Here is a 25,152-nt window from a genome sequence, read left to right on the forward strand (position 1 = left end):
GCCTGGAGGAGGGCTGGACTAGAATAAAGCCCTAGCTTTGGGAAAGTGTGTACAGGACTGCCTGGAAGTACCCAGGTGGGTCAACAAAGGAGTGCAGCAGCAACCCACAGTGCTTACGTATGCCAGGGAGCAACAAAGAACTGTCAAGTTGCTGCTTGATTTAACTGGAAGAGAACGCAGGGTGCGTTAGGACTGCTGTGTACCTTTAGGAGAGGGTGAGTTAGGACCCTGAGTTGGGGCACCATGTGAGAGATCAGCATTTACTTCACTCCGTTGCTTCATGCTTCTGTGGCATTTGCTAGTTTCCATACCTGGGATCACCTGCTGTAGCTACAGACTGTAGTTGTAGCTCTGAGGTGGTGGGATGACAAACTCTTTCATGTTGCTGTATTTCCCAGTGTTTCTTCGATGGTGACCCTGTAAGACTGCAGCTAAGTATTCTGTATGTACAGTGAGCCCGCAAGGATCATCTTTAGCACATCAACCATAAGTATATTAACTTAGATGGGATTTTTTTCTGTCTCTACCTCGTGCTCTCATCCAGCAGAGTGCCTAGAACATGCTTGTGGTCATGTTACTTTAAAGTTGAGTGTGTAGACACATGCTTTATGTTACAGCAGTGTCACTGACCTGAAAAACACGGGCACCCGAGCTGAAACCGTGATGCTGTTGCTGTGTGCCATGAGGAATGGTGCACAACAGGGGAAGGAGGGAGAAGGGCTTAGTGTTTCCTGATTACAGGCCAGGTCAGAATTATCTGGTGTTTTAGAGAGACCTCTGCTTTATTCCTGCTCTAGGCATCCCTGGGGAGAATGCAGGCAGTGCCTCAGCACAGCTGGTCCCCCTTCACAGATCGTGACTGGGGCAGCAGTTGGCCTCGGTGATCAGTGGAATTAAGCTTAGCTACCTGACATGCTGTGCACAGCCCTCAGAGTGGTGACGTGGGGGGAACAGGCAAGATTAGAAGAGTTCAGTAGGAAAGAGATGGTCCTTTCAAGGATGGAGTGACAGGGAAGAAAGGTGCTCCTCTCCAAGCTGGCTGTTTTGAGATCTCCACAGCTGCCTTGAAGGCATGAGGCAAACCAGAGCACACCGATATCGGAGGCTCCTTCTCACTCCAGCCAGGGCACTGAACCCCCTTGTACACCCACCAGTGAGCTACATCCACATGCACCTTTGCTCTGAGCTCTCCTGAAAGTATCAAAGAGTTCAGACACAGTTCCCGTGTCTGAAGTGTTTTCTTAAAGCAAAAAGTCACTTTTTAGAGAAAGAAAGCTCAGCTCTGTTGGGTGACAAAGATTAAAATAAATTATTTGGAAACAAGATTTCCCTCTTTCTCCACTGAATCCAGTAATTTTTGGTGCCTGCCTACATGTCAGCAAACTCTGCACAGCCTCCTCTGGAAATTCTGTGTCTCCTGCAGTCTCTCACTGCTGGCTGTGGCTGTTCTCTCTCTTCTCTGCGTCCTCCACTCTGCAAACCTGCCTCTGCCTGCCCCTCTCTGTCCTTCGCTCTCTGCCTGCCCCTCTCTGCCCACAAGAGGTTTCTCCCAGCTGCTCCTTCCCTGAAAGCAACTTTTGATGCCCCACGCGCATCTTCTGGAAAATCCTGCCCTGCCACGTCCCTGCTGCCTGTCAGTGCTCGTGAGCACGGGCACCTTCCACACCCGCTGGGGAAATGGGCCTCTGCTCTCCCTGCAGGGCAAGGGGGTACCCTCTCCTGCTGCCTGGCCTGCTCTCACTGTAGCTGTCCTGCAGCCCAAAGAGGGGTCAGTGCTACGGGCTCCAGCAGTGAACTTCCACCTGAAGAGAGACCATGAGGACACAAGTCAATTGTATTTTCAATGCTGCCCCATCTGTTGGTGAAGGGAGTAGCCACAGACAGATCCCATCCCATCATTTCTGTGCCTCTGCTACCTTGCTCCTCTCTTGACTGCTTCTCCCCTTGCCTGTGCACTTTATTCTCCGGCTCCCTTGCTCCCACACGCACACACGCAGAGCTTGCCAAGCAAGCATGTAGCCCAGGAACCTGCCTCACATGGGCCTTGGTTTCTCTTCAGGCTTTACTGTATATAATTCCTTGCCTTGGGCAAGGACTGCTTTATTCTCAGCTCTCACAACAGCAAGGGTTGTTTGCTCTTTCTACTTGGTATGAAAGCAGAGTGCAGAAAGTACACAGTGGCTTTTATTCCCGTGGCTGTGAAATGATCACAGACCAACCAGACAGGCCATGGCATCCCTCATTAACAGCACTTTCTCACAGGAGCCCTTCAGCACTAACAGGAGCCCTGTTCCCTGCTCAGTGACTGGCTCTCACATCATCTCATTCTCTCTTTCTTGACAGATCATGTTATAACCTATGATCACAGAAAGTCCTGATCCTCACGTTTCTCTGCTGTCACCTGTGGGCTCCTCCAGAGCCGTGAAGAAAGGGAAACTCCAGCCCCACCATGAGAAGACTGGGTGAGAAGTGCCTGTGACGTCTTGGGGAACAGCCACACCTTGAGAGCTAGTTCTAATTTTTACTTTTAGCAATTGTGAAGGAGGAAATAATGTTCTCCATTCAGTGGTGATCCACAGGAGCAGCTCTGCCTTCCCTCTCTGGGATTAGATTAGAGATGGTTTCATTAATGTGGGGAAAGTATGCTAATTTGAACCACTCTAGACAAGGGGTGAATCAAGCTACCAGCGAGTTACCAAGATTGGCTTCCAGGCAATACACTGCCTCAGACTTCTCCTCAGGTGGAAGATGTCTGTTGGTGCCTCGCATGATTAGATGCCTGAGGTGTCTTATCCTTCAGGGAGTAACAAGCCTCTTCATTCCCCTCCTGGTCAAGGTGGCTGTGCTGCCTGAATGATTGGCAGCGTGTGGAGAACCCAGCTGCACTGCAAAGCAAACAGTCTGGGCTGTAACTTACATGGTCCTGTCTTGCTTTACCAAGACCTCTTCCTGCGTGTTTAACCTAGTTGGTTCTTGCCTGGCTTATTATTACAGACCAATGCCCCACCATCCCAGCTCTATGTTTCCCTTACGAATCTCAGGCTAACCCCATATCCCCTGCCCAATCTTGTTCTCCTTAAATATGGCACTCACTCATTCCCTTTGCCTCTGGTTGCCAAGGGAGGGAGTGGGCAGGTCTGTAGCAGACACTGATGTCTTGCGTGACTGCTGTCAAGTCCATGAGGCCTAAATCCTTAAGAGAAATTTGGAGTCACTCCATTCAATGTAAGGAGGCTCTTTCCGCTTCCAAGGATGACTTTGACACTTAGGCTACATCCTGCTGGCCCAAACTGAAGTTTTGGGATTTAATTCTCCAGATTGCTTTGAACATGTGATTTAGTCACTTAAGTTCCCTGGGCCTTACAATGCTGAATAAAGATCATAGGAACAGCCTTGGAAACCACACCTTCTCTTTCTGGGCCTCCGATGAGCTGTTTTTTGGGGTGATCATTTTGGGCCTGTTGCTAAGGGGTCAGGAGAGTGCATTTGTGAAAGTCTGTGCACTGGAAAGGCCTTGGAAATGCTTGGCTACCAGTCACTAAAGCATATGCATCTTCCCTGTGAAGGGTAAATCAGAGCACTAAGGGGCTGCAGTGTGACTCTTAGGGACAAAACCACCACCAGACAGCCTTCTTCTTCCTCCTTGCTACTTGAGCTTTCCAGGAGACCACATTGTCATGTCATCCCTTCCCACCCCCAGCCTCCTCAACCCACAAACTCTTGTCTGCACCCCATTTGAGGGAAAGAACCTCATTATCTCTTGTAAGCCTCCCATCTCCTTAGCGCTGCAGTGTGAGTAAGCTGGGCTGTCAGCAAGCACTTCTGAGTATTCCTCACTAGAGTTGAGCAGTGTTACTGTGAGGGAATTGCTGAGGGTAGGTAGGGTAAACTGGTCTAAAATTTGGATGGGTAGTGTAAGGCCACTGTTGGCTTGGCTAGAGATGGAGAAGATTCCCTGCCCCAGGCCCTGTGGCTCATCTCCTAGTTATGCTGCTCTGTTTCTACCCAAGCTGTTGGTGTTTGGCTTCTGCATTCCCTGGAAGCAGACCTGGTATTGCATCCTGCGAGTCATCACCAGGCTGCTTCAGTAACTCATCTTTCCTTCCATTCACAGGTCTTCTACGCATGGCGACTCAACCCATGTGAGAGCTCTCTTATGTGAGTACCCAGCAGCACACTTTGCTGTCTGTGGTCTGTGGACATTGACTGGCATCTAAGCGACACCCCAGCTCCCTCCTCTCCCCCTAGACGCCACTGTCTTAGAGCCTCCATGTGCATTTGCTATGACATACATCAGTGTTGATGAGAGACAGGAACACTGCCGGGTGGTCTTGAGCTGCCAAAATAATCAGCTTTATGCACAACATGGCTTAAAGGATTTTTCGGTTAGCAGCATGCATCCACTAAAGAATCTAGACACTCATATTTTTTCTGGGGACTTCCACACTCTAGACTCCTGCCACACAGGCAAGGCACCTTTGGCCAGTCCTGTGGAAAACCGGATGTATCGGAGCGTGGAGAACCTTCACTGGTCAACAGTTGCTGACTCTGGGCTATATTCTCACTGCCGGAGCCTGGATAACGAGATCATCTTTCGCTATAGAGGCACCAGTCAGTGGACAGAAGGCTGTGTGGATGTGGCCCCAGTACAGAGCACATCGGACTCTCTGAGAAACCTTTCTCTCCATGCTAAACAGACATCTCGATCAGCACAGAATGTGCTCCTCCCTCCCTTTGCCAAAGTGCCTCAGTGGCTTTTCCCTTCTGCAGAGGAAAGAGCCCTACATGGGGATGCCAAAAAAGAGCTGAAGGAGAAGCTGAGGCTGCACAGCAGTAAGGTGGCAGAGCCCTGCAAGCCAGTGCGTCCACAGCTGGCCCTGCCTGACCTGATGGCCCGGGAGTTTTTTGAATGCCAGATGTGCCGGCAGTACAAGAATGGTTGTGCTGTCAACTGCTGCACAGTTTTGGTGGAACACACTGCTTTCAGGCACAGCCTCACAGGGAGGCAGAGACTGTGTTTTGCACACAGGAACATCAGTCCAGAAGACATCAAGCAGGAGGCTCAGAGGAGACTTCAGCTCCGAAGGCAGAATAGCTCCCCCAGTTTGCCCCTTCAGCATGCTGGGGAAAGCCATGAGATGGCCAAATCCAGAACAGCAGAAACCCTGGAACAATATAGTGGGGAAACAGATGTCAAAGCCACATTGGGACAGAGCAAGAAAGGCCGCTGCAAAGAGAGGCTCTACATACCCACCTTTGAGGAATTCAAGCAAATGAGAAGTAAGGAGGCGTATTCATCTGCCAGCAGCAGTGGGCCAACAGAGTGCTTGAATAAGGGTCTGCCTGCAAACCAGACCCTGGAGGAGGAGAACAGTAAGAACCTCTGTCCAGAAGCTCTGGGGACCAACGCTGTGAATGAAGCTGCTGTCACAGCGGAGGATGATGATGATGTGTTCCATGAAAACCACACCTCTGCTAGCTTTTCCCAATATCCAGCCACGTGGGATGGTTTCAGAATGTGCAGCCCTGAGGTGAAGGACAGAACCTTCCAGATCTCCAGCCCGGATAGATCCCCGGTCCCCATTTGCTCTAGCCCTATTCCACGATCACCTTTGCAGTCAGTAGCAATACACAGAGCTGGGCAGGAAATCCTCAGTGATGAGCAGCAGAAAGGAGAGACAAGACAATTAAATGATGTCCTCCACCTTGCAGGGCAGTCGCTGGCTTCTGAAGCCCAGTCCTCTTGCTGTTCATCGCTGCTGTTAGAAGCCACAGACTTATCCAGCTATGGAGCTAAGCTACAAAAAATGAAGGATGAATTCATAGGTTCAGCCCTGGAACTTATTAAGAAAAGGTAACATGCTCTGTGGGGTCCCCTGAAAGCAGTTCCCTTGTTAATGATCTGGTCTCTCTCATGATATTTACATTTAACTCCCATAGCATAAATACACTGTTGTCAGAGCCTTTCATCTTAGGGTCTCTGATAGCCACATGGACATGTCTTTAAACTGTTGAGCTTAAGCTCCATCTTTGTATGGGATTAAACATCAAAAAACATTTTCATCTAGACTTTGCCTTTTTGTATGTCTTAATCCTGTCCAGACAGCAACCATTTGGTCCTGACACTCAATTTCCTGCCCATTTTATTTCTGTAATAAATTGTTGACAAGTCTTTTTTTTTTTTTAACATCTGTTAAAAGTAGAGGACAGCAGAGGAATACAAAGTACTAATACGATTCCTTTGAAAAAAGATGTAAAGTCTGTCCCACCACTGCAGGACATGAATTTAGGTAGTGTGACATGCAGCAACAAGTGCTTTCACTTGCTGCCTGTACGTAGTGAACAGGCAAAATAAGAGCAAGGTGGCTGCTACAAGTCTTTAACTTTCTGGAGACTTTAACTCTCTGGAGACCAGCACAGGCAGCGACTGAAAATCTTGCAAATACTGTCCTTCTGCCAACTCAACATAAGCAGTGACAGAAAATACTTACATAAAGCCTTCCTCCCTCTTCTCCAACCAGGGTTTTGCCCTTCTCTGGGTAAGATTTTCACAAGGACTGCTTTCTCTATCCTGGTTTTGGACACTGCAGTCCTGTTACCTCCCTCCTGCCAAAGAAATGAGGATCCCTTTCTATGCAAGCAGGTGGACCAACAGGAATCAGCAAAGTTCTGGAAGCTAGGAATTTGGGTCAGTTATCACTGCCTTTTCACTAGATAAGGCTGATGGGAAAAGGAGGAGTAAATATTGGTGGAGTGGTTTGTTTCCATACACTTGGCTTTCAGGACTGGCTTCACCAAGAATTACATTTGACTTGGTTCCTGGCTGCTTCCAACATCCACAGATGCGGTGTGTGAGACGCCAGGGTGTCAGCTTTGTACATTGGCTTGGTATTTCTGGAATGCTAGAGCTCTGAGACTGGACTCAGGTTTTAGGGGAGATGAGAGTGACTTCAGCACAGGAATGAGTCATCTGAAAGAGCTTCTGTGGAGCTGAAGCTCCCCATGTAGACAGAGCCAGAAAAACAAGCAGTAATACTTCTGCAACTTTATAATCCAAAGGGACGTAGGCGAAGTAGGTGGTGTCAGAGCCCTAAATGCTTCCTTCAGTTGTCCAGCCTTTGTGCTTTTGTTCTAGAGTATGAAAACCCAATGAAGAAACAGACAAGAAAGTTACGGTATGCAATCATTTTCATTGAGCAGGGCTATTTTTATCATTGATGTGAAATAAAATACACAGAATGGCACAAGCCATGAGTAAGAGCATAAGAACAGCTGTCTCCAGGTAGATCAAAGGTTTGGCTAGTATCTGAAGCCCAAGGTGCACGCGTAGCAAAGTATACAGGAACTGGGTAGTGCATATGATCTTTTTTCCTACTAGTCTCCCAGCCTCCAAACACTTTCTCTCTAGGGCCTTTATGGTTTCAGCGTGGTTTCTGTGCTTTTAGTATGCTCAGTGGGTTTTGTTTCTGTGAATGTGTTCAGTCTCCCTAGTTGGGTTTGTTAAAATATATGAAGTGATTTTATTAACACCAAAATGACAATTGATATAAAAATTAGAATGAGAGTGGTTCCAGTACTAGAGAGGCTGATTCATGTGAAGGAACCACCCTGGCCTGTTTATTTTCCATAGGAATAATGATTAATGGTAGAGGTTGTAATTTCTTCAGGATAGCAGGTGGAAGACAAATTCGTTGGGAGTGCCAAAATACTGGTTAGTGGGAAACTCCAGTTTCCTTTATCTGGAAATTCCCAATTTTCCATCATTTTCACCTGAGACTGTAAAGTACCTGAATATTCATATATAACTCAAGCTGATTCTCACAGCAGAGGTGGGATGCTTTTTGTCTGGATGTTTTGGGTCCTAAATTACGATTGCTGACATCCAGACTACTTTTTTTCTAAGTCTCAAATGAAATGAGCTGAAAGCTGGGGATTTGGTCCCATTTCCACAGATACTGAGCTGAGCAAGCCTTTGATAGAGATGTTGTGGTGGAGCATCACAGAATAAGATAGCTGAAATTGTCTTCACTTTCCAGTGTTTCTGTGTAAATGTTACAGTTTCACAAAGCAGTTTTGTCTGGTTAGTTAATTACCTCCTTAGTAATTCATAGTTAATTACTTAAGACTCATTCAAATGGCTTAATATTTCATCAGTGGAGATTAATTTTCAGCTTCATAATTATGGCGGCTTTAGCCCCCTCATAGGGCACTGGTTACCTTTAACTTAGGTTGTAGTCCTGGAGGGGAAGGGGTGTTGACATCTAGGTGGAAATCCTGTATGCGTTTCAATATATAGTCCATTTTCTGAACTTGTTTAAGCAGTGAATTTTTCAGGATAAGGACGTGGCAAGGACCTGGGGTTCCTGTCTATGAAATGGCGGGCAAGGTGACAAGAAGAACGTGCCCAAGGAAGCAAAGGACATTACTAAGAAAGAAGGCTACCTGAAAAGAGTGATGGGGTGTACTTGGGGTGACACTGGGTTGGTGGGTACAATAACAGCTTCCCATAGCAGAGGACTCAAATCTAGAAGGCAGGTGCCAGCAGGGAAGGAGTGGACAAAAACATTTCCATTGGTCAGAAAGAGTCAGGAACATGTGGAAAGGGCTGAGAGCTGCTGGCTTGGACAACGATACAACCATGAAGAATCCCATAGAGACCATGAAGGAAAGCAGATGCGTTTCCAGCTGTACACCACACACCTAGTGGCTCTGCTTCCATGAGGTTCAGAGGTGATGGCCCAGAGGTTTAAAAGGCTGTTCAGAAAGAACCATGTGCTGGCCCAACTGCATCATCTGTCCTAAGAGAGAACAGGGAAAACTGAGTCCCCACTTCTGCAGCTCTGCATGAGAGCAGAGGGGAGTGCTTGAGCAGGCATTGGTGTTGGCAGCCCAGATCTCGGCCAGGGGGAGTGGACCGGAGGAAGGAGCAATATTCCTTTTTCTTGGCAATGTCCCCTCTTCCTCCTAAGCCAGGGGCAAAGGTTAAAGGAGCAGCCGTAAGTTTTGGTTCTACAAAGCTGCTTGTATCCTGCCTGTTTTGCTACATCCCTCTGATCACACTGATGGTGGGGTGCGGAGCGACTGCTCTGCAGAACAGTACTTACCCCCACACGGCATGGCCAGTACATCATGCAGGAGAGATCTAATCACAACTAGAAGTAGAGCAGTCAAACCAGGGATGAAGAAATCTCCTTTCACACAATATGGGTTTTGCATTACTGCCTTTCTTACCTCTAGCCGGCCAACCATGGGGTGGGTTGAATTTCTTAGTCTCCAGTCACACTTCCTTAGCTCAGCTCTCTGGGTAGTATTGGCTCTTACTCCCACTGCAGGTCACGTCTGGAGATTTTTTAAAAATATCCCTATTGGGTTATGGAAACCATAATAAGCACTGGCATCTGGTCTGCAGACCTTATAAGCAGAGAGCTGCTGTCACCTTCACTTAGAGGAACAGTAATACTCAGGAGTACTTTCCATGTTTAAGTGGATGATCGTGAAGCACTGTAAAATGAAAAATGAAGGCTCAGCTTCTCTCTGAGACTATGGTCTGTATGCTAGGCAGTGGTGTGATCAAAAAGAGAAGATAATATTCCAGTTCTGAACTCTGCTACTGACCTTGGACACATCCCATTGCCTCTCTGTGCCTCAGCATGGTCCCTTCTTTCCGCATGTTCCAACCAGAATCTGTTTGGGCAGGAGCAGCTTTTGGAAATGGTGGTTTTCCAGCAGTGGCAGATCCTCTTCAAGAGCTTTCTTGCTCCTTAACCTCTGCCTTCCCTCCCACAGGTGTCTCCAGCTGAACTGTTCATACTTTACCCAACTCAATGAAACATCGATGAAATAATCTGTCAGGGAATACATGAGGGAGAATATTTTTTTAAACCTAGATCATTTCAAGACTGATTTTAGATCATGGCTACACAGGCAGTTACACTGGACCGGCTGAAAGAGTGGTATCCCAAATGTGGCTGGGGCCAGGAGGGAGGAAGGAGATGGACACAGGACAGTACCATGGTGGGACCACAGCCTTGCTGTGTGCCTGCGCTGCTCTTACTGCAAGCCTGTAGGGGGGATAATGCAGTCTGTACTACAGACTCTTCATGACAGTGCTGATGTTGGTATCCCCATCTTCTGGGAAGAAAAGGCCTGGAGAGGTGAAGCGATGCTTCCAAATCCACATGGCAGGAGGTTAGCACAGCAAAAAGTAAAAGCCAGGAGCCTGCTGTTGACACCATGCCATTGCCTCAGAGCTGCAGCTAAACTCTTTTAAAGTTGGTAAATCCTCTGGTAGTGTCAGCTGGGACCTGGAAACAAAAATGGAGGATGATGAAAAAGCATCAGCTGTAAAGTTGCAAACCAGCTTTTCTGGCCTGACATCAGAGCCAGTTTGTGTTCTGGGAGGTTTGCTCCCTCTTCAGTGATTTCAGTGTTGGCTGATGGTTTCTTATCAAAGCCAACTGTCATTCATTGTAAGGAAAATGCCCGTCTCATGTGTTTGCTTGTAGCTGGCAGTGTTGGAATTGCACATTAGCAATGTGGAATGCAGTGTTGGAATTGCACATTAGCAATGTGACCTACCAGCATAAGTTCACAAGTGAAGCCTTTAAGAAGCAGATTTTTGTGGTGGGAGACTTTTCTTAAGCATAAAATACATGCATAACCTGAAATATGTTCCAGACACAGGCTTCCTCTATGTGCAGGCATCCATATCCAGTCCTGACAACCTTTCTTTTTAAAGGAATCCAAGTCCATAAAAATTAAGTAAACCCAAAATGAAAAAAATTAATATTCTTCCGAGCAGGCTTCATTGTGCATGGAAATAAAGTGTCTTAGAGAGTCTGTTAAAAAAAAAAGTATCACAAGTAGTATCAAAAACTACAGCCTGTCAGCTACTCTGTCAAGTCAGTGGTTTCGCACCAGACTCTTGTCTGTATGGAGCGGTGGTGGTGTCTACAGAAAGGGGAACGTGGGGTTGGAACAGGCTGCCTGGATCAGCCAGGCCAGGCCCTGGTTAACGCCAGGCAGCCCTGAATAAGAGCAGCCCAGAATTGCCAAGTGAGAACAACAGACTCTGCCAATCTTTTCAGGACTCTTAAGTGCACCAGAAGGCCTGATCCTGAGTTCACTGAAAGCAGAGGGAATCTTTCCAGTGGTTTCAGCAGGCTCGGGATCATATGAGATGAAAAACAGAGGGAAAGCTCCTTTAATCCTCTAATCTCTTCAAAGTATTACGTTTTTTAGCAGGTGATTTTCTTCCAGATGAGCAATATGGTTTCTGTGTTGACAACATCTCTTTAAATAGCAGCAAATATGGATATGGCCTACTTAGAAAGAAGTTTTTCTGGTCCCTGTGGGAGAACCTCATGTTTTATGGACACGAAAATGCCCTGTGAGCACCCAAGTCTTGATATCCCAGACTGATGCTGGCATGAGTGCAATTACCCGATATGCGCTGCTGTAACTGAGCTGTGTTTAGAGCCGCTGAAACACACGCACCGCCATCCATGCCAACCAGTCTAGATTCCTGCCTGCACTTTCCGTGAACTGTTGCGGCTGGTGGTTCGAACCTGGGCTTGCTGCTCAGTCTCATCTGTGTCAGGAACAGCAGGTGAACTGCATACGTGATGTTCATCAGAGTCTGCTTCTTCCCCTGCAGCTGCAATGCTGAGACTGCGGCCAAATCCCCCTCCAAGGGACAGTGTGATCTGAGGGAAGCTGATCTCCCGCCTCCAGAGGACAGCCAGCAGCACTCAGCGATGTCCATGGCAACAGAGACCTGGGAGGAAAAGCCAAGCAATGAGACATCCAGCGACACTCCACCTGCAGGGAATGTAAGGGAGAGGAGTTCCCCTCTCATCTTGGGCATGTGTTTAGTTTTTTTTTCTTGACAGAAGTTTTAAAGGATCCCATCGTTATAGGAACTGGACAAACTGGGAGGCTGGGGTCTGAAATCACCCATGAGTGATTAAACTCTGAAGCATTTCTAGTGCCTTTTTTATTACAGTTAATGAAACAGGAGTCAGTTTTGTGCCCTTGCCTATCTGCCGCTGGATCTTTTGCAGGGAGTTCAGCAATAACCCCTTCATGGCTTTCAGTGAGCCGCCAGCCCCTCATTGCTGCACTGCCCAGGAGATCAGACAGGCTCCCTCCTAGTCCCTACTTGGTCAAACTGCTCATGTAGGTAAGGTAGAGAGGCTGGAGTTCCTGACCCTGCGGCGCTGAACCATTCACAGAACAGAGGCAACCTAGCTCAGATCCCTGGAGGACAGGCTGAGCCCCTCCTTGAGGCCCTTGGGTTGCCTTCTTCATGGTTATTTGACAGCTGTTATCCAGCCGCCATGGAGCCACCGTACTCAGAGCTACCCAACAACAAAGAGAGAGGGGTCCTTGCTGACAGGGACAGAGGGACCTGGGGGCACAGATTTCCTAATGACTATGTAGCAGAGCTGCATTTACAATCCCAGCGCTGATGTGTTTCTTTCTCTCCTTTGTCAACTGAAGTCTAGTGGCTGCAAACCAGGTCCTGCTTTGACCACCACCTTGCTCCAAATCCACTTGCCTTTCTTGCAGACTCCCAGTCCCGGCTGCCGCCGATCCAGCTCCGACATCGTCCATGAGAGCACGGAGGGTGCCAAAGCCCAGCGGGAGTGCCGGCTGCGGCCGCACTTCAGTGACCCCATGCCGACAGACTCGGTGAAGAGGAAGCAGCTGGAGCTGAAGATTGCAGCTGCAGCACGGCAGCATGCGCAGAAGCGCCGGCAGGAGCGAGACCTCGGTATGTTCTGCACACTCAGAGGGGGCTGATGAGCCAGATGCTGACCCCTTCTATGCTGGTGTAAATGTAGAGTAACTCTACTGACCTGGGAGAGAGAAGCATTCTGGGTTTAACCCAGGTGCACAGGCAATTAGGTTATGCTCTGCTGTCTCTCTGTCTGTGCCTGGCAGATGGCAGGGGAAGAGAGAGCCTAAATGAGTTCACAGGTATGGGCAGCGCAGGGATGACAGGCCCTGGGCTTCACCTGGGAGCCATTTAATTCTGACTCTCACCAGTCTTAGCAGCAGAACAGGAGGGGAGACAGCTAACAGCTCTGCTTTCACCACGTCTAGCCTGCCCCCCAGGGTTCGTACCACTCATGGCTGTGCCACCTTGAGGTCTTCAGGTGCAGCTGGCAGTTCCTGTAATGATTTGTGTCTGTTCTCAGGTCCAGTGGTAGCAAAAGCCAACCTTGGCCATGGTGGCAGCTTTGATGAGACCCGCCGTGCCCCACGTGGCTCCCTCCGCTCCAGACATCATTGGAGCAATGTCAGCAGCCTGAGCACGGACAGTGGGATTGTTGGCGTGAATGATGTCCGGGATGACCTGGATCCCAGCGAGGCCACCCGGACCAAGTCAGCAGATGTGGAGAGGGCAGATAGTGGCATTGGCCAGATGCCAGCCAGAAAGTGGAGGAACAGGGCATCCGAAACGCTGAGCTCCCTGCAGGCCTGGGAAGCCCACCGTCCCTGCACCGACTGTGGAGAAAGGGACCTCCCGGTGGAGACGGATGCGCAAAACTGCAATCAGAGGCGGGCTGACCTCTGCGAGAAGTGCCGCAAGCGCAGGACAGAGCGCAAGGAGTCTGTGCTGGAGTTTGTCAACACAGAGGCCAGCTATGGAGAGGACCTGCGCATCATCAAAGAGGAGTTCTACCTCCCCATGCAGGCAGCTGGGCTGCTGAGCCAGGAGCAGCTCCTGGGCATCTTCAGCAACATCCAGGAGCTCATTGACCTCAACGAGAACTTTCTGGAGATACTCCAGGAAGAGATCGATCAGGCCTTTGACCAGGTATGATGCTGCGTGTTCTAAAGGAGCTAGACCGGGCAGACAGGAACAGGTTTTATATTAGTGAGCCAGCATAGGTGGAGCAGAGGATCAGGAGGTAGGACTCCTGGGTTCTGGTCATCTAACTAGTGCCTTGCTCCCTCAGCTATTGTAAATCAGTGGTTTCAGTAGGCCTGTGCCAGGTCACAGCTGCTGGCCTTACTCTCTGCTGTGGTAATGCAGGCACCAGCATGGTGGTCAGAGGGCAGAGAAATAGAAATAAGACTCTAGAGCAGTAGACAATCACTGCAAAGGACATATAAACAGCTCCACACCCCCCTTTCTTCAAGAAAGCAAAAGCCACTTGTTGCTGTATCAGTTTCACCAGGATGTTTTGTTCTCTAGGAAACACATCCCTCCTCTCCTTCTCCAAAACCCTGCCTATCAAACCGAGTGACGCGTATTTCAAAAACTGGCAACTTTGATAAACGCTCTCATGCACCTGGCACAGTGAAGACAGATGTGCACTGTGTGATGTCCCCTGTGAATAATTTATTGAGACAATGGCTTCTACAAACAGCCGTGGGTTTCCCTATCTCCTCCTCCATGTTGCCGTTGCAGTCAGAGCTCGGTACTGCACCAAAAAGCTGCCAGCAGCCAGAGAACTGCTCCCTCTCTTGCTGCTGAAATGAGTAGTGATTGCAGAGCATGTCAGCATACACCTCGACTGAGCTAAGAGCGTTGTGTGGCACCAGATTCTTATTATTCCCTTATTTTATTACGCACCCAGAGGTCACAGAACAGTTTACCGTGAAATTTATTTTTCATTTTGGCATCGTGGTAGCCAGTAAGAGCACAGCTGGAGGAGACTGCTTGCCAGCCAGGCCTGTTGCTGGGATCAGCTGCAGAAGTTGTTAAGTTCTGTTACCTGAGTTACATGCCTCACCTACCCATTTGCTCCTAAATGCTTTCTGTTAAATTATGCACTGCGGCATTAGGCTTATGGCAGATCTGCCGGCAAGAAGGGCCCCAGTACACCCTCCTGACTAGCAGACTCCTCCTGGCCTTTGAGTCCCTGCTCTGGTAAGCTGGCTGAGCCCACAGAAGCAGAGAAGACAGCTCTTTATGTGTAGAAGAGCAAGCAGTCAGACCAACTTTCCTTCCCCTCCTCACACACTGCTTCCCCCCGAACCCGCAGGGACTGTCTTTCCACCAGGAAGGGCGAGCGCAGTTCCACCTTTGGTCTGGTGTTCACCAGATCCTGCAATAGGTTGATGCTGATAGGACTGAAGGCAGGCTCCATGCTTGTGCCTCTCCTGAGCTAACCCAGCTAACCCGTGCTTGCAGGGTGATGACGACCTCATGACCGTGTGCATCGGCGAAGTATTTCTAGAGTTCGTCAACATGCTGCCAGCCTTTCAGACCTACTGTCTTCAGCAGTCCTCCTCCGTGAATATGCTCAACGCACTGGAGAAGGAGAAAGAGTTGCTCAGGTGAGAAAGGGGCTGAGTGTGTGCTTCCAGGCTTTGGGGACAGGCAGGCACCAGGCTGAGGGTGAACGCTTTGTCAGCTCAACTAGATCAAAGTTTTGATGCTAATGATGTTCTTCGGTGATGAGCTGCTCTCTCTTGTGATGAGGAGAGTAATTTATTCTCCAAAAGATATTCAGTCCTTGATATCTCCACTGAGGCGGCCGGTTGCTCCCCAGTATATACTGTATTTTGTGGCAGCAGTGTTTGCCCACTGACCACTGCGCTGAACTGTCACCAAATAATGCTCAGCTGAGAACAGCTCTCAGTCCCCGTGCCAGAGCACAGTTTGGATTTCCACTGAGGAAAGCCACTGTGTGAAGCATGCGTGACTTGAATTGGTTTCCCATTTCTAGCCCTGGACTATTGGGCAACGTCAGGCAAGTCACTTCTTTTTCCACTGCAACAACTTAAAATGACGACAGTAACAAATTCTTGTTTAGAGTACTTTGTAATCTAATGATGAAAGAGCTACAAATTAATGTAATCTGATATAAACTGATGTGTCTGCCTTGAGCCTACGTCAGCGTGTACCAGAGAAAGATCACACCCTCATGTTTTATGATTTAATAGAAGACTGCTAGGATGTTACGTGCTAATGTCCCAAGCACCTCATCGCTGTTCTGCAGCTGAGCACAGCTGCAGAAATCATTGTTCATTTTTGAGAAGTCAGAATTGACAAGGCTGTTAAAACCAGAGGGGATGCTGCAGTGCCCAGCAGCTGTCACACCACGCTGTTCATTTGCATTTAGGATTGCAGCATCTGCTGGCAGAACAGCCACCATTTCATTCCCTCTTCTTAAATTCCTGCAGAATATTCCTCAATGTCTCCCAGAACGACAACACAGCACTGCGGCGGATGAACTTGAGGTCCTTCCTGATGGCCCCTTTGCAAAGAGTCACCAAGTACCCACTGCTGCTAAGCAGGATCATCAAGGCCACCACCGAGTACCACCCAGATCATGGCAGCCTGCGGGAGGCCAAGAGCCGTATCGAGTCCCACCTGGAGCACATCAACATGAAAACCAAGCAGGAGGGGAACACATGGACCCTCCGCTCCTTTCGCCAGGACAGCAAGAAGAAGAGAGAAGTCATCAACATTGAGATGAGAGAAACTGCCCTCAAAACTGTAGGTTGGCTGCGGGAAGAAACACGATTTGTGATGGAGGGGTCTCTGCAGCTGGCCCAGCCTCCCGATGGCCAGTGGGTGAAGAAAGGCAGCAAGACCCTGAAGTTCCAGAACATGCAGGTCCTCCTCCTGGTGAACATGAAGCGCGTGTCCGAGTCCAGCCTGGAGTCAGCCGAGCCAGGGCCTGTGAAGGACGCTGTGCTGGTACTCATCAGGGACAAAAATAACGGGAAGTTCCATTTGCTCAGGGAGCCCTTGAGGCTGAGTAATTGCATCGTCTCCACTGATCCTGACTGCGACGATACTTTTGAACTCATTGAGATCAGGCGGGAGGCATTTGTGTTCCGGGACAGCGACCGGGCGCGGACTCACCACTGGTTCAGGCAGATCAGGCGGTACTCGAGGGAGCTGGGCTCCTGGAAGAAGCGGCGGAACGCGCTGCCCAACATCATGATCAGCACCCCTCACACCAGGCCCTGAGTCCCGCACGGGCAGCACGCAGGGAGACTCGGCTTGACCAGTGCCACGCGCTCATCGAGAGCCTCCGTGGCTTGAACTTGCTCTGCTCCATGGACAACACAGGGAGGAGGCTGTCCCACGAAGACTCTTAGCAGCACTGGAAGCAAGCATTGCAGCCTAATTCTGGTCTCCAGCCTCAGGACTCACGACTTGTACGTGTACAGAGATGGGTGGCTGATGTACATAGAGAGATGGGCTTCCCTCGAGGAGCAGATCTCTGGAGGAAAATACTGAGTTGTTTAACTTGTTAATGTTGCACTGCGGGAGAATGATGTATGATGCTTGCCATTGCATGGATTGTGTTGTCTTGACAACATGAGAGAGGTTTCCACCATTGACTGTATTTCATCAGCATTAGGTAAAGTCAGGGTCAAAATTAGGTGCAGTATTATGCAAAAGGAGAGGAAAGTTGGAGAAAATTATGTTTTCCACTGCTACTCCTACAGACTGTATTTCATTACTCACCTCTGTATATTCAGTCAAAATACTTGTTTAAAAAGAAGGTCTTTCATCTTTAATCCAAATCAAGTAGGTATCAATTTGCTCAGATACAGCTGCATGCACACAGCATAAAAAAATCCAGACAAGAATAAAAGGAGTTCTTGCTCTCTCACACAAACACCCCAAATATGTGTAGAACCTGTGGAAGAGCAGTATACCCTCGCTGGATGTCTGTTATTTAACTGATTTAGGGACAGGAACATAACGCTGCATCTGAAATATCTCAGAAGTGTATGTAAATATAGCTCTGCTGCCACTAATAGTGAACTTAAAAGTTTGCGATTATTTAAATGATGTAATCTAGTGTATTTCAAAATTTAATTGAAAGGAACAATTTACATTGTACTGTAGAGTAACATAAAAGGTTTTAATAATTTTGTTTCAATGACTTTATGTGGGTATTTTTATTTTTTTTTAATATTTGTGTTCTGGAGTAGATAGTTCATTGAGTGTGGGTGGCATTCAAGTGGACAATGTGCCTACGTCTGTTCTTTGGATCCCCTGAACATAATTCAGGGGCTACTCCTAATGAGACTGGGAGAGCGGTGCAAGCCCCCTATCCTAATTCTCCCTAGACAACAATAGACTGGCACAAAACCTCCTGCTCTGGCCGCAGCCCTGCCTGGGTAGGTCAGGCCCCAGCGCAGCAGACGTGAGATCCAAAACTGAGGCCACAAAGCGCTCCCCCGTAAGGCCCAGCCTCTCTCAGCTCCGCAGCGGGGAAATGACTCCAAGCTGAACAATAGGAAAAAGGCAAACAGGGTTTAACCTTTTCAGACTGACGTTACTGCTGACCGCGGCCTTGCGATTACAAGATCAGCGAAATGTCACGCTGTGACTTATACGGTTAAAAGGCCAGATTACAGCCCTACAGGCTAAATTAAAGGAGCCTGAATTTTGGTCGGTGGATCTCGGAGGACAGCCTTTAAGTCTTCTTTCAGCCCCCCCCAGGGTAAAGACAAAGCCAATCAGTATCGTTCACTCCCAGCAAAATATTTGTTACAGGCATGTATTCTACAGGAGGATTCACACAGGGAAGCATATTTGTGTATTTCTCCAGAGACCAACCAGCACCGGTGAGCGCACAAATGGAGGCGGTCAGAGGCTACCTTCACGTAGGTAGCCCTAGTCTTGTGAAATCACCACTGACCCAACGCCCGAGCAGCCCTCCAAACCGTACCCAGCGCTTTGTCCTCCTGCCGCCGCTGCCGGGGCTTGTTACACAGCTCTGGGCGCTGAGGCAGGCACCAGCAGAGGGACGTGTGCGTACTGTACTGCCTGTATTTTCTCTTCACCTGCACCATCCAGCGTTTTAGTCCTTCATTTTGTCCTTGAGGAAATGTGAGGTTTTGCATCATCTGGAGGCTTTGCAAACACGCACCAAGACACGAGGGTGGCAGCGCGCAGCTGAGCACTGTAGCGAGCGATAGCTGGCAGAACGCTTGCTGGGGCAGCAGCCTGACTCCCTCAAGTGAGATGGAATTCCCTCCAGCTATTTCTAGTGATTAGACAATAAACTGTTGCCCAAAAAACACACTGAAGTGCCAGTGAAGAGCACAAGGCATTGCTTTTATAGTTTGCTGTTTGTTTTTCAAATAGATGGATGGCTGAGCAGAACAGCTGCTGGAGGAAGATTTCTCTGACGCTGTCGTGACAGATCTGCATCTAACAGCCGTCAAGCCCCATTCACTGAACATGCAGAAAGCAACAGCTTGTAGCACCTTCGTTTTCTCTCCCAAGATCAAAACGGTGCAGCCACCTTCTCTTCGTTACCGCCAGTAGCAGTTTTGATAAGGGAAGGCCAAAGTACAGTCAGCCTAATAGATTAATTTATCCAAACAGCGAGTGGCTTTCACAGCCACAGAAAGCTGCTGCGTTCTGGAAAGTTTTCAATTACTTTCCAGCACAGTGGTTTTCTCCACGCCAGTTCACCCCCAAAACCAGCCGTGGACTGTTTGTACAGCCGTTATCTTTAAATCAAGATACCTTCAGTCACCCTGGCTGCTCAAAAAGGTTAGGGAACAATAAGTACATGTAAAAGGCCTGATATTTAGCATCAATCTTGCGTTTGGCTGATTGTTCGGTTTGTCAGATTCAGGGTTTTTCTAGGTATCACAGGAAACACCTGCCTGCCAGGCTCCTGCTAATCGTGGCCTATTTCCTCTGAACTGGGCAAACTCTCCCCAGAAGAAGGTCCATAAATAATGGCCGGGTGTTGAGTTACGAGCAGGACGTGTACTTGGTGTTGTAGCCCTGTCCTAAAAAACCCACGGCCGGGGAACAGTACGGGCTCTTTGATCTGGGACAGGTGCCACGGGAAGCGACAGCCCGATTGTTGAACCTGTCAAACAAGACAGAGGTGGCGCTTCCAATGTTATTTATCTTTTAAGTATCCGGTGTGTACTCAGCTGCCCGCCCGCCTTTAAATTACAGGTGTTGAAAGGGAGCACGAGCGCAGAGCGGTCCCTGCGGCCCCGCCAGGACTCGTGCTGTGGGGTGAGCCCGCACAGGATGGGCGAGGAGCGTCAGCACGCTGACAAGGCAGCAGGTTTCCATTATCCTCAGGAACCTTTCAGAAGTGGATGATCCCTCTCCTGGGAAGTTCCAGGTCTTTCAGTATCACATGTAGACATCTTGCTCGGCAGCCCAGGAGATTAGTTGCGCTGTATTTTTCCATATCTGATTAACAAACCCGACAAAATGCTATTATAACCCAGGGAACTTGGGAAAAGGGTTGTCTGCAAGCCAAGAAAGCAATTATTTGTTCCAAACTGTCCGTCCTAGGGCTCCGTAATATTTTTATACCTCTCATTGTCATGACTGACAATACTAAGATTATTTTACAGGACTCCTGCCCACTGAACTTACCCCGGCTAAGTACAAGCAGGCCTCTCTGGAAGTACCACGTTAGGGGAAAAAAGAGAAAGTCAATTACTCCCTTGATTTATCAGAACTCATAAATGACATTTAACAAGAATTTAGGATGAGTCTTACTGGTTGTTTACCAGGAAAACAACAACAACAAGAGGCAGTCTTTATCATAGAGTCCATGTGGGTTTGAGCTCACAAAGCAGACACAACACTGGGTTAAGAGATGAGGTCCCGAGGAAAGATGAACAGCCACTTTAAGAATCAGCAGGCTGAGGGGGAAAAGCCTGAAAACAAACCACAGGGAGATGAAGAGCAAATACTCTAGAGGACAGAGACTTCTGCTGGAGTGAACAGAGATCTTCTCTTTCATGGTGCTCTTGTACATTCCTCGTTGGTCCTTACAGAAGCGCGGATGGGGAAGGGATGTTCAGCGTGGGTCTCTGCTATGGGATCAAGAACACACCTGAAGCAGAGCACCAGCTTTGGTGTGGCAGCAATAAGCTATTGTAGCTGTCACTGGAGACTGAGAGACTGACCTCAGCACATCCCAAATCCTGAAAAAAGCTCTGAGATCATCTCAGATCTCCTGCCTTGGGGAACTTCAGTCATTCAATGCATGTGAATCTATTAGGGAGCTGAAGTCCCAGGAAGGCAGAACTCCAGCAGGAGATTCTGGTCAATCTCTTGCTTGTCCCTGATATCCTCAAAGGGGAGATAATTCAAGTCATCTAGAGCCACATCAAAGATATCCCTTCAGGGCTCATGGATGATGCAGCTGTAGTAACTCTCCTTTCGTGATGTCAGCCATGGCTGCTCTTAAATGTATGCTCGGGAACCAGGCGAGATTCAGCTGGAATTAGGCTGACATTCTCTGACTTGAAATTGGAAAAACCTGGAACCAAATGGAATGGAGGAAACTGTCCTCCTGACAGAGATCAAATAAATTTTCAAAGATTGTCACCATTGGATGACCTTCTGTCACTACAGCGGAATACGACAGAGCAAAAAGTCTTACTGATCATGCAGACAAAGGAACTGCCTTATTTCTCACAGAGGCTGCTGCAGAATATCAGTATGACTGGAGACAGGTCCAAGCAATCTAAAAAAATAAATAAAGTTTTGAAAATAACGCTGCACAGTCCAAAAACTCCAGGCAAGCCCCAAGGACACTCATTAGAAAAAAAAAGACATCTCCTTCAGGAAGCTGAAGGTGGTCCCCTAGGGGAAACCTTTCTACAACACGGATGGAAAAGTCGAGCGATAGGAGCATAGAGGATCCTCTTCAACAGAGAGTGAAGAACCCCAACGAGGAATCCCAACACAGGGAGAGCGTCCTCCAGCACTGGTGTCTGCCCAGGCAGAGGGGGCAGTTACACAGCTGGAAAGAGTTGAAAAGCTGGCATTAGGCCCTAGGTCCATTAGCAGGGATGGATGTAACGATATTCTGCAACTCTCCAGCTCAAATCCTGCCCTGGTGCGATCTCCACCAGCAGAGGCTTCGCATCCCTGAGAAACCATCTCAGCTGCAGGTGAGAAGACCCCAACTGCACACAGCTCTCCCAGGGAAGGTGCCCTGCTTAGGAGCAGGCAGAGGAACGCTTTGTTTCAGTGGCAGTGGAGCCCCAGGTGGTTTTGAACCCTTCCCTCTTAGTGCAGGAACCTCCCTTGCAGTGTCACATCCTTGGAAGGACCCACATCAAATGTCTCTCTGGGTGCTGTGGGGAGCGCTGGCAGATGAGAGTGCAAAGCCCAGAGGTCACAAGAAGGTCACAGAGCAGATCCCGTGACTGATACCAAAACATGCAAAGAGCACAAGACTTTCACAGCCCTGGACCGTTGGCTGAAATCTTAAGCTTTTTCTTCCCTTTAGGTTTTCTGCAGTCCCTGTCGAAGTCTCCAGCAGGCTGTGGTGGTCATCAGACTTCACAGAAGCCCGTGAGAGCTGCCAGTGCCAGGGCCCCAGTGCAGACCCGGAGGCAGCCGGACAGCTCTCCCCACCGGGGTGGGAGCCAGCAGGTGTCCTGCGGAGCTGGCAGCGCCCTTCCAGGGCTCAGGCTCGAACATTTTCCTCGACAGAAGCAGGTTAGATGTTTGCACACCCAAAGCATGAATAGGCAGAGGAACAAGCGTTCAGATAAGGAATGTATTCCCCCTTCTTTCAAAAAAGGACAGGTTTTAGGACAGCCGTTTTCCCCTTGGGCAGGGCAAGCCCCCCAGCGCTGGCTAACCAGTGCCAGCCAGAAGCACTGCAGTTTGAAGTGACAGTAACAGAGAGGCAGAGAAACCTGCAAGGAGACACCCATCTTCAAGTAATTCATGCCTGACCCACAACATACATACAAGAGAGAGATACCATAAAGGACTGTTCCTCTCAAAATTGATCACTTTCTTAATGACACTCCGTGAATGCAGCAGGCAGGAGGCTCCGAACAGCCCCTCCACACACTTCAGTACACAGCAGTATCCAGCAACAGACAGTACTTTAATGAGGGGAGAGGGGCTGCTGATGAGGAACGGGTCAATATCCACACACAGACCCCAGGAGTCATCCATGCTCACTTTCTGCTCTCATTAATTGCCTTTGTGTGTAATGACCTTACTGGCTGAACGATGCGAGCAAGGCTCTATAGCACAGAAATCACTGCTTTGCAGTAAAGTGACGGCAAACTGTTTACCCAAAGAGAAAATCCTTGGCAATCCTAACAGAATACTGCAAGAAAGCGAGAGGATTTACTGTGCAGTGTTACAGCTCAGGGCCCGCTTAGAGCTGGCAGCAGAGGAAGAAGCCTCCCTCCACGCACTGGCACGGTGTGTGCGGGACTGCGCGGTGAGATGGATTGGTAGCAAACACTGCTGAAAAATAACGATTGTTTCAGCTAGATCAGTTCCCTGATCCAGCTCACTGCACAAAGACGTGCGCTGGCACGAGAAAAGGGCAGCCTGGAGGTGATAACGTGTCCTTTACCAAGCGCCAGTGTAAAGAGGTTGCTGGTGTGGGGCTGCAGTTAATCAATTCCAGCAGACGGAGCTCAGTTAAAGAGCCAGCCCAGAGGTCTCCTCCGTATCCTGTGCCATGGAGCTCTGGTCACCCCTATTTCCCAGACGGTTTCAGGTCAGCACTTTCATTGATCTGCAGGGGTTGAACAGGCAGTGCTATAAACAAAGAGCAGTTAATCAACGATTTAAGTGCCCTTTTTACTGAAATAAAGAAAACCCTCAGAAATGACGTCAAGATAGGGGAAAACAAAAACCCCAAACCAGTGAGTGAATATGAAGATGATCCAAGAGAGCGCTCCCGGGAACGCCCTTGAGGCTGAAGTGGCTCAGGGAGTAGCCGTGCTGGCTGTTGAGTCAGACTCCCCAGCGCTGCTGCGCTGACTCACTCCCCTCCCAGCTGCCAGCACACGCTGCGCAGCCCGTTCACTGCCAACCCCAGTGATTTGTTCAGGGTTCAAGTGCATCTGATTCATCATGAGCCACGGAGTCTCTGCAGTCCTCAGAGCTCCGTCTCTCACTGCCGTTCCTCTGGATAACCCTGGGAAAAGGAAGGGTCAGAGAAGAGAAACCCCCTACTCAAGTCCTTCTGGGTCTTCCCTCTGCTCCCAGCTCTGGGACAGAAACACAACTCATCATTTAGGACCAGAGGAATGTTCAGATTCAAATCAAGGCCACAAGGTCCTACAGGCTACCTCTGCGCAGAGGAAGCCACGAAAAGCATGTCCCCGACTTTCCCTGCTGCAGCCTAAGGAGAAAATTTGTGTTTGTCTTTTCCCTCACCCAGACCTGGCTTGGGAACATGCTATACAACCCAGCTCTTGCAAATGATGCTTTTCCAGAGGAAGATGCTCAACTCTCCCAAAACCTAGGAAGGGGAAAGAACGAGGTGTTTGCTAAACACCCTCCAGGAACACAACACTGGAATGTCTCTTTCTCAGGCACTTGCTCTTCCCAGAGCCTCAGACAGAAGGATCCCACACCTTACAGACTTTGTAAGCCCTAAGAGACTTGCTCTTCCAGCTGCTCTCCCACAGTATGTGCACCTGTGGTGCAGCGCTGCTCTATCTCCACCACCTCTCAGAAACCACGTAAGTAGCAAGAGCTGGCAGATCTAGGATCTACTGAAATGCTGCATTAGGCCCACAGGATCCCATGTCAGGAAGCGGACCTGTTGCGTGACCAAATGTGACCGGAGCGCCTGGGACACAAGCCAGCACAAAGCCTTAACAAACCAGAAACCTGCCCCGCCACGTGGCCTCACATCCCAGTCCCGCACGCCAGGAGTCCTCCAGCCCCAGAGACATCAGACTGACGCTCGGGAAACCTTTCTCTAATTGCCCCGCTCCCACGCATTTCCTGTATGACCCTGCTGTGTCTCAGAGCCTTCGGGTGTTGTTTCGTGAGTCTCTGGTTTTGGCAGTAGAACTGGCTTAAGCTCCTTCCTTCCTCCCACCTCCACGGGGTTAAAGCGAGAAAGAAGCAAAGAGCGGCACCGGGCAAGAAGAGAGAACAAGTCTGAAAGCTGGTTCATTGCCACAGGGCCCAGGAAGTTACACCCTCGTTTTCTTCAGCTGTGAAAGAGGGCTATTACCATCTCCCCACGTTATGTGACATAAGATACAAAGGATGAGGACGAACAATAAAGAGTATGAGATGCTCTGAAGATGAACCTTGCCACATCTTGGATTTGGTAATTATAAACTCCTCCATATCTCTCCTGTTTTACTTGGTGAAATAGGTCAAAAATAAAAGTGTAAAAAAAAAAAAAACCCAAACCCTATGAAATCTGTTTGCAGCTTGACTTT

General features: G+C 49.0%; 1 protein-coding gene across 6 annotated transcripts in view; it reads left to right on the plus strand.

Annotated features, from left to right (window-relative positions):
• LOC134518755 (myosin-M heavy chain-like) overlaps positions 1–17,837 on the plus strand; it is a 48,918-nt gene extending 31,081 nt beyond the window's left edge. For 3 of the 6 annotated variants that reach the window (XM_063341920.1, XM_063341921.1, XM_063341923.1), the window contains 6 exons: positions 2,344–2,462; positions 11,657–11,831; positions 12,571–12,775; positions 13,203–13,825; positions 15,149–15,294; positions 16,144–17,837. In XM_063341920.1, the coding sequence (XP_063197990.1) occupies positions 2,359–2,462; positions 11,657–11,831; positions 12,571–12,775; positions 13,203–13,825; positions 15,149–15,294; positions 16,144–16,939 (2,049 nt within the window). In that variant the 5' untranslated portion in view covers positions 2,344–2,358 and the 3' untranslated portion in view covers positions 16,940–17,837. Of the gene's footprint in view, positions 1–2,343; positions 2,463–4,114; positions 5,855–11,656; positions 11,832–12,570; positions 12,776–13,202; positions 13,826–15,148; positions 15,295–16,143 lie in introns of all 6 variants that reach the window. The other 3 variants (XM_063341918.1, XM_063341924.1, XM_063341919.1) reach the window with 3 other exon arrangements.
• Positions 17,838–25,152: the final 7,315 nt, after the last annotated feature.

This window comes from Chroicocephalus ridibundus, chromosome 7 (assembly GCF_963924245.1).
Source record: "Chroicocephalus ridibundus chromosome 7, bChrRid1.1, whole genome shotgun sequence".
Lineage (NCBI taxonomy): Eukaryota > Metazoa > Chordata > Aves > Charadriiformes > Laridae > Chroicocephalus > Chroicocephalus ridibundus.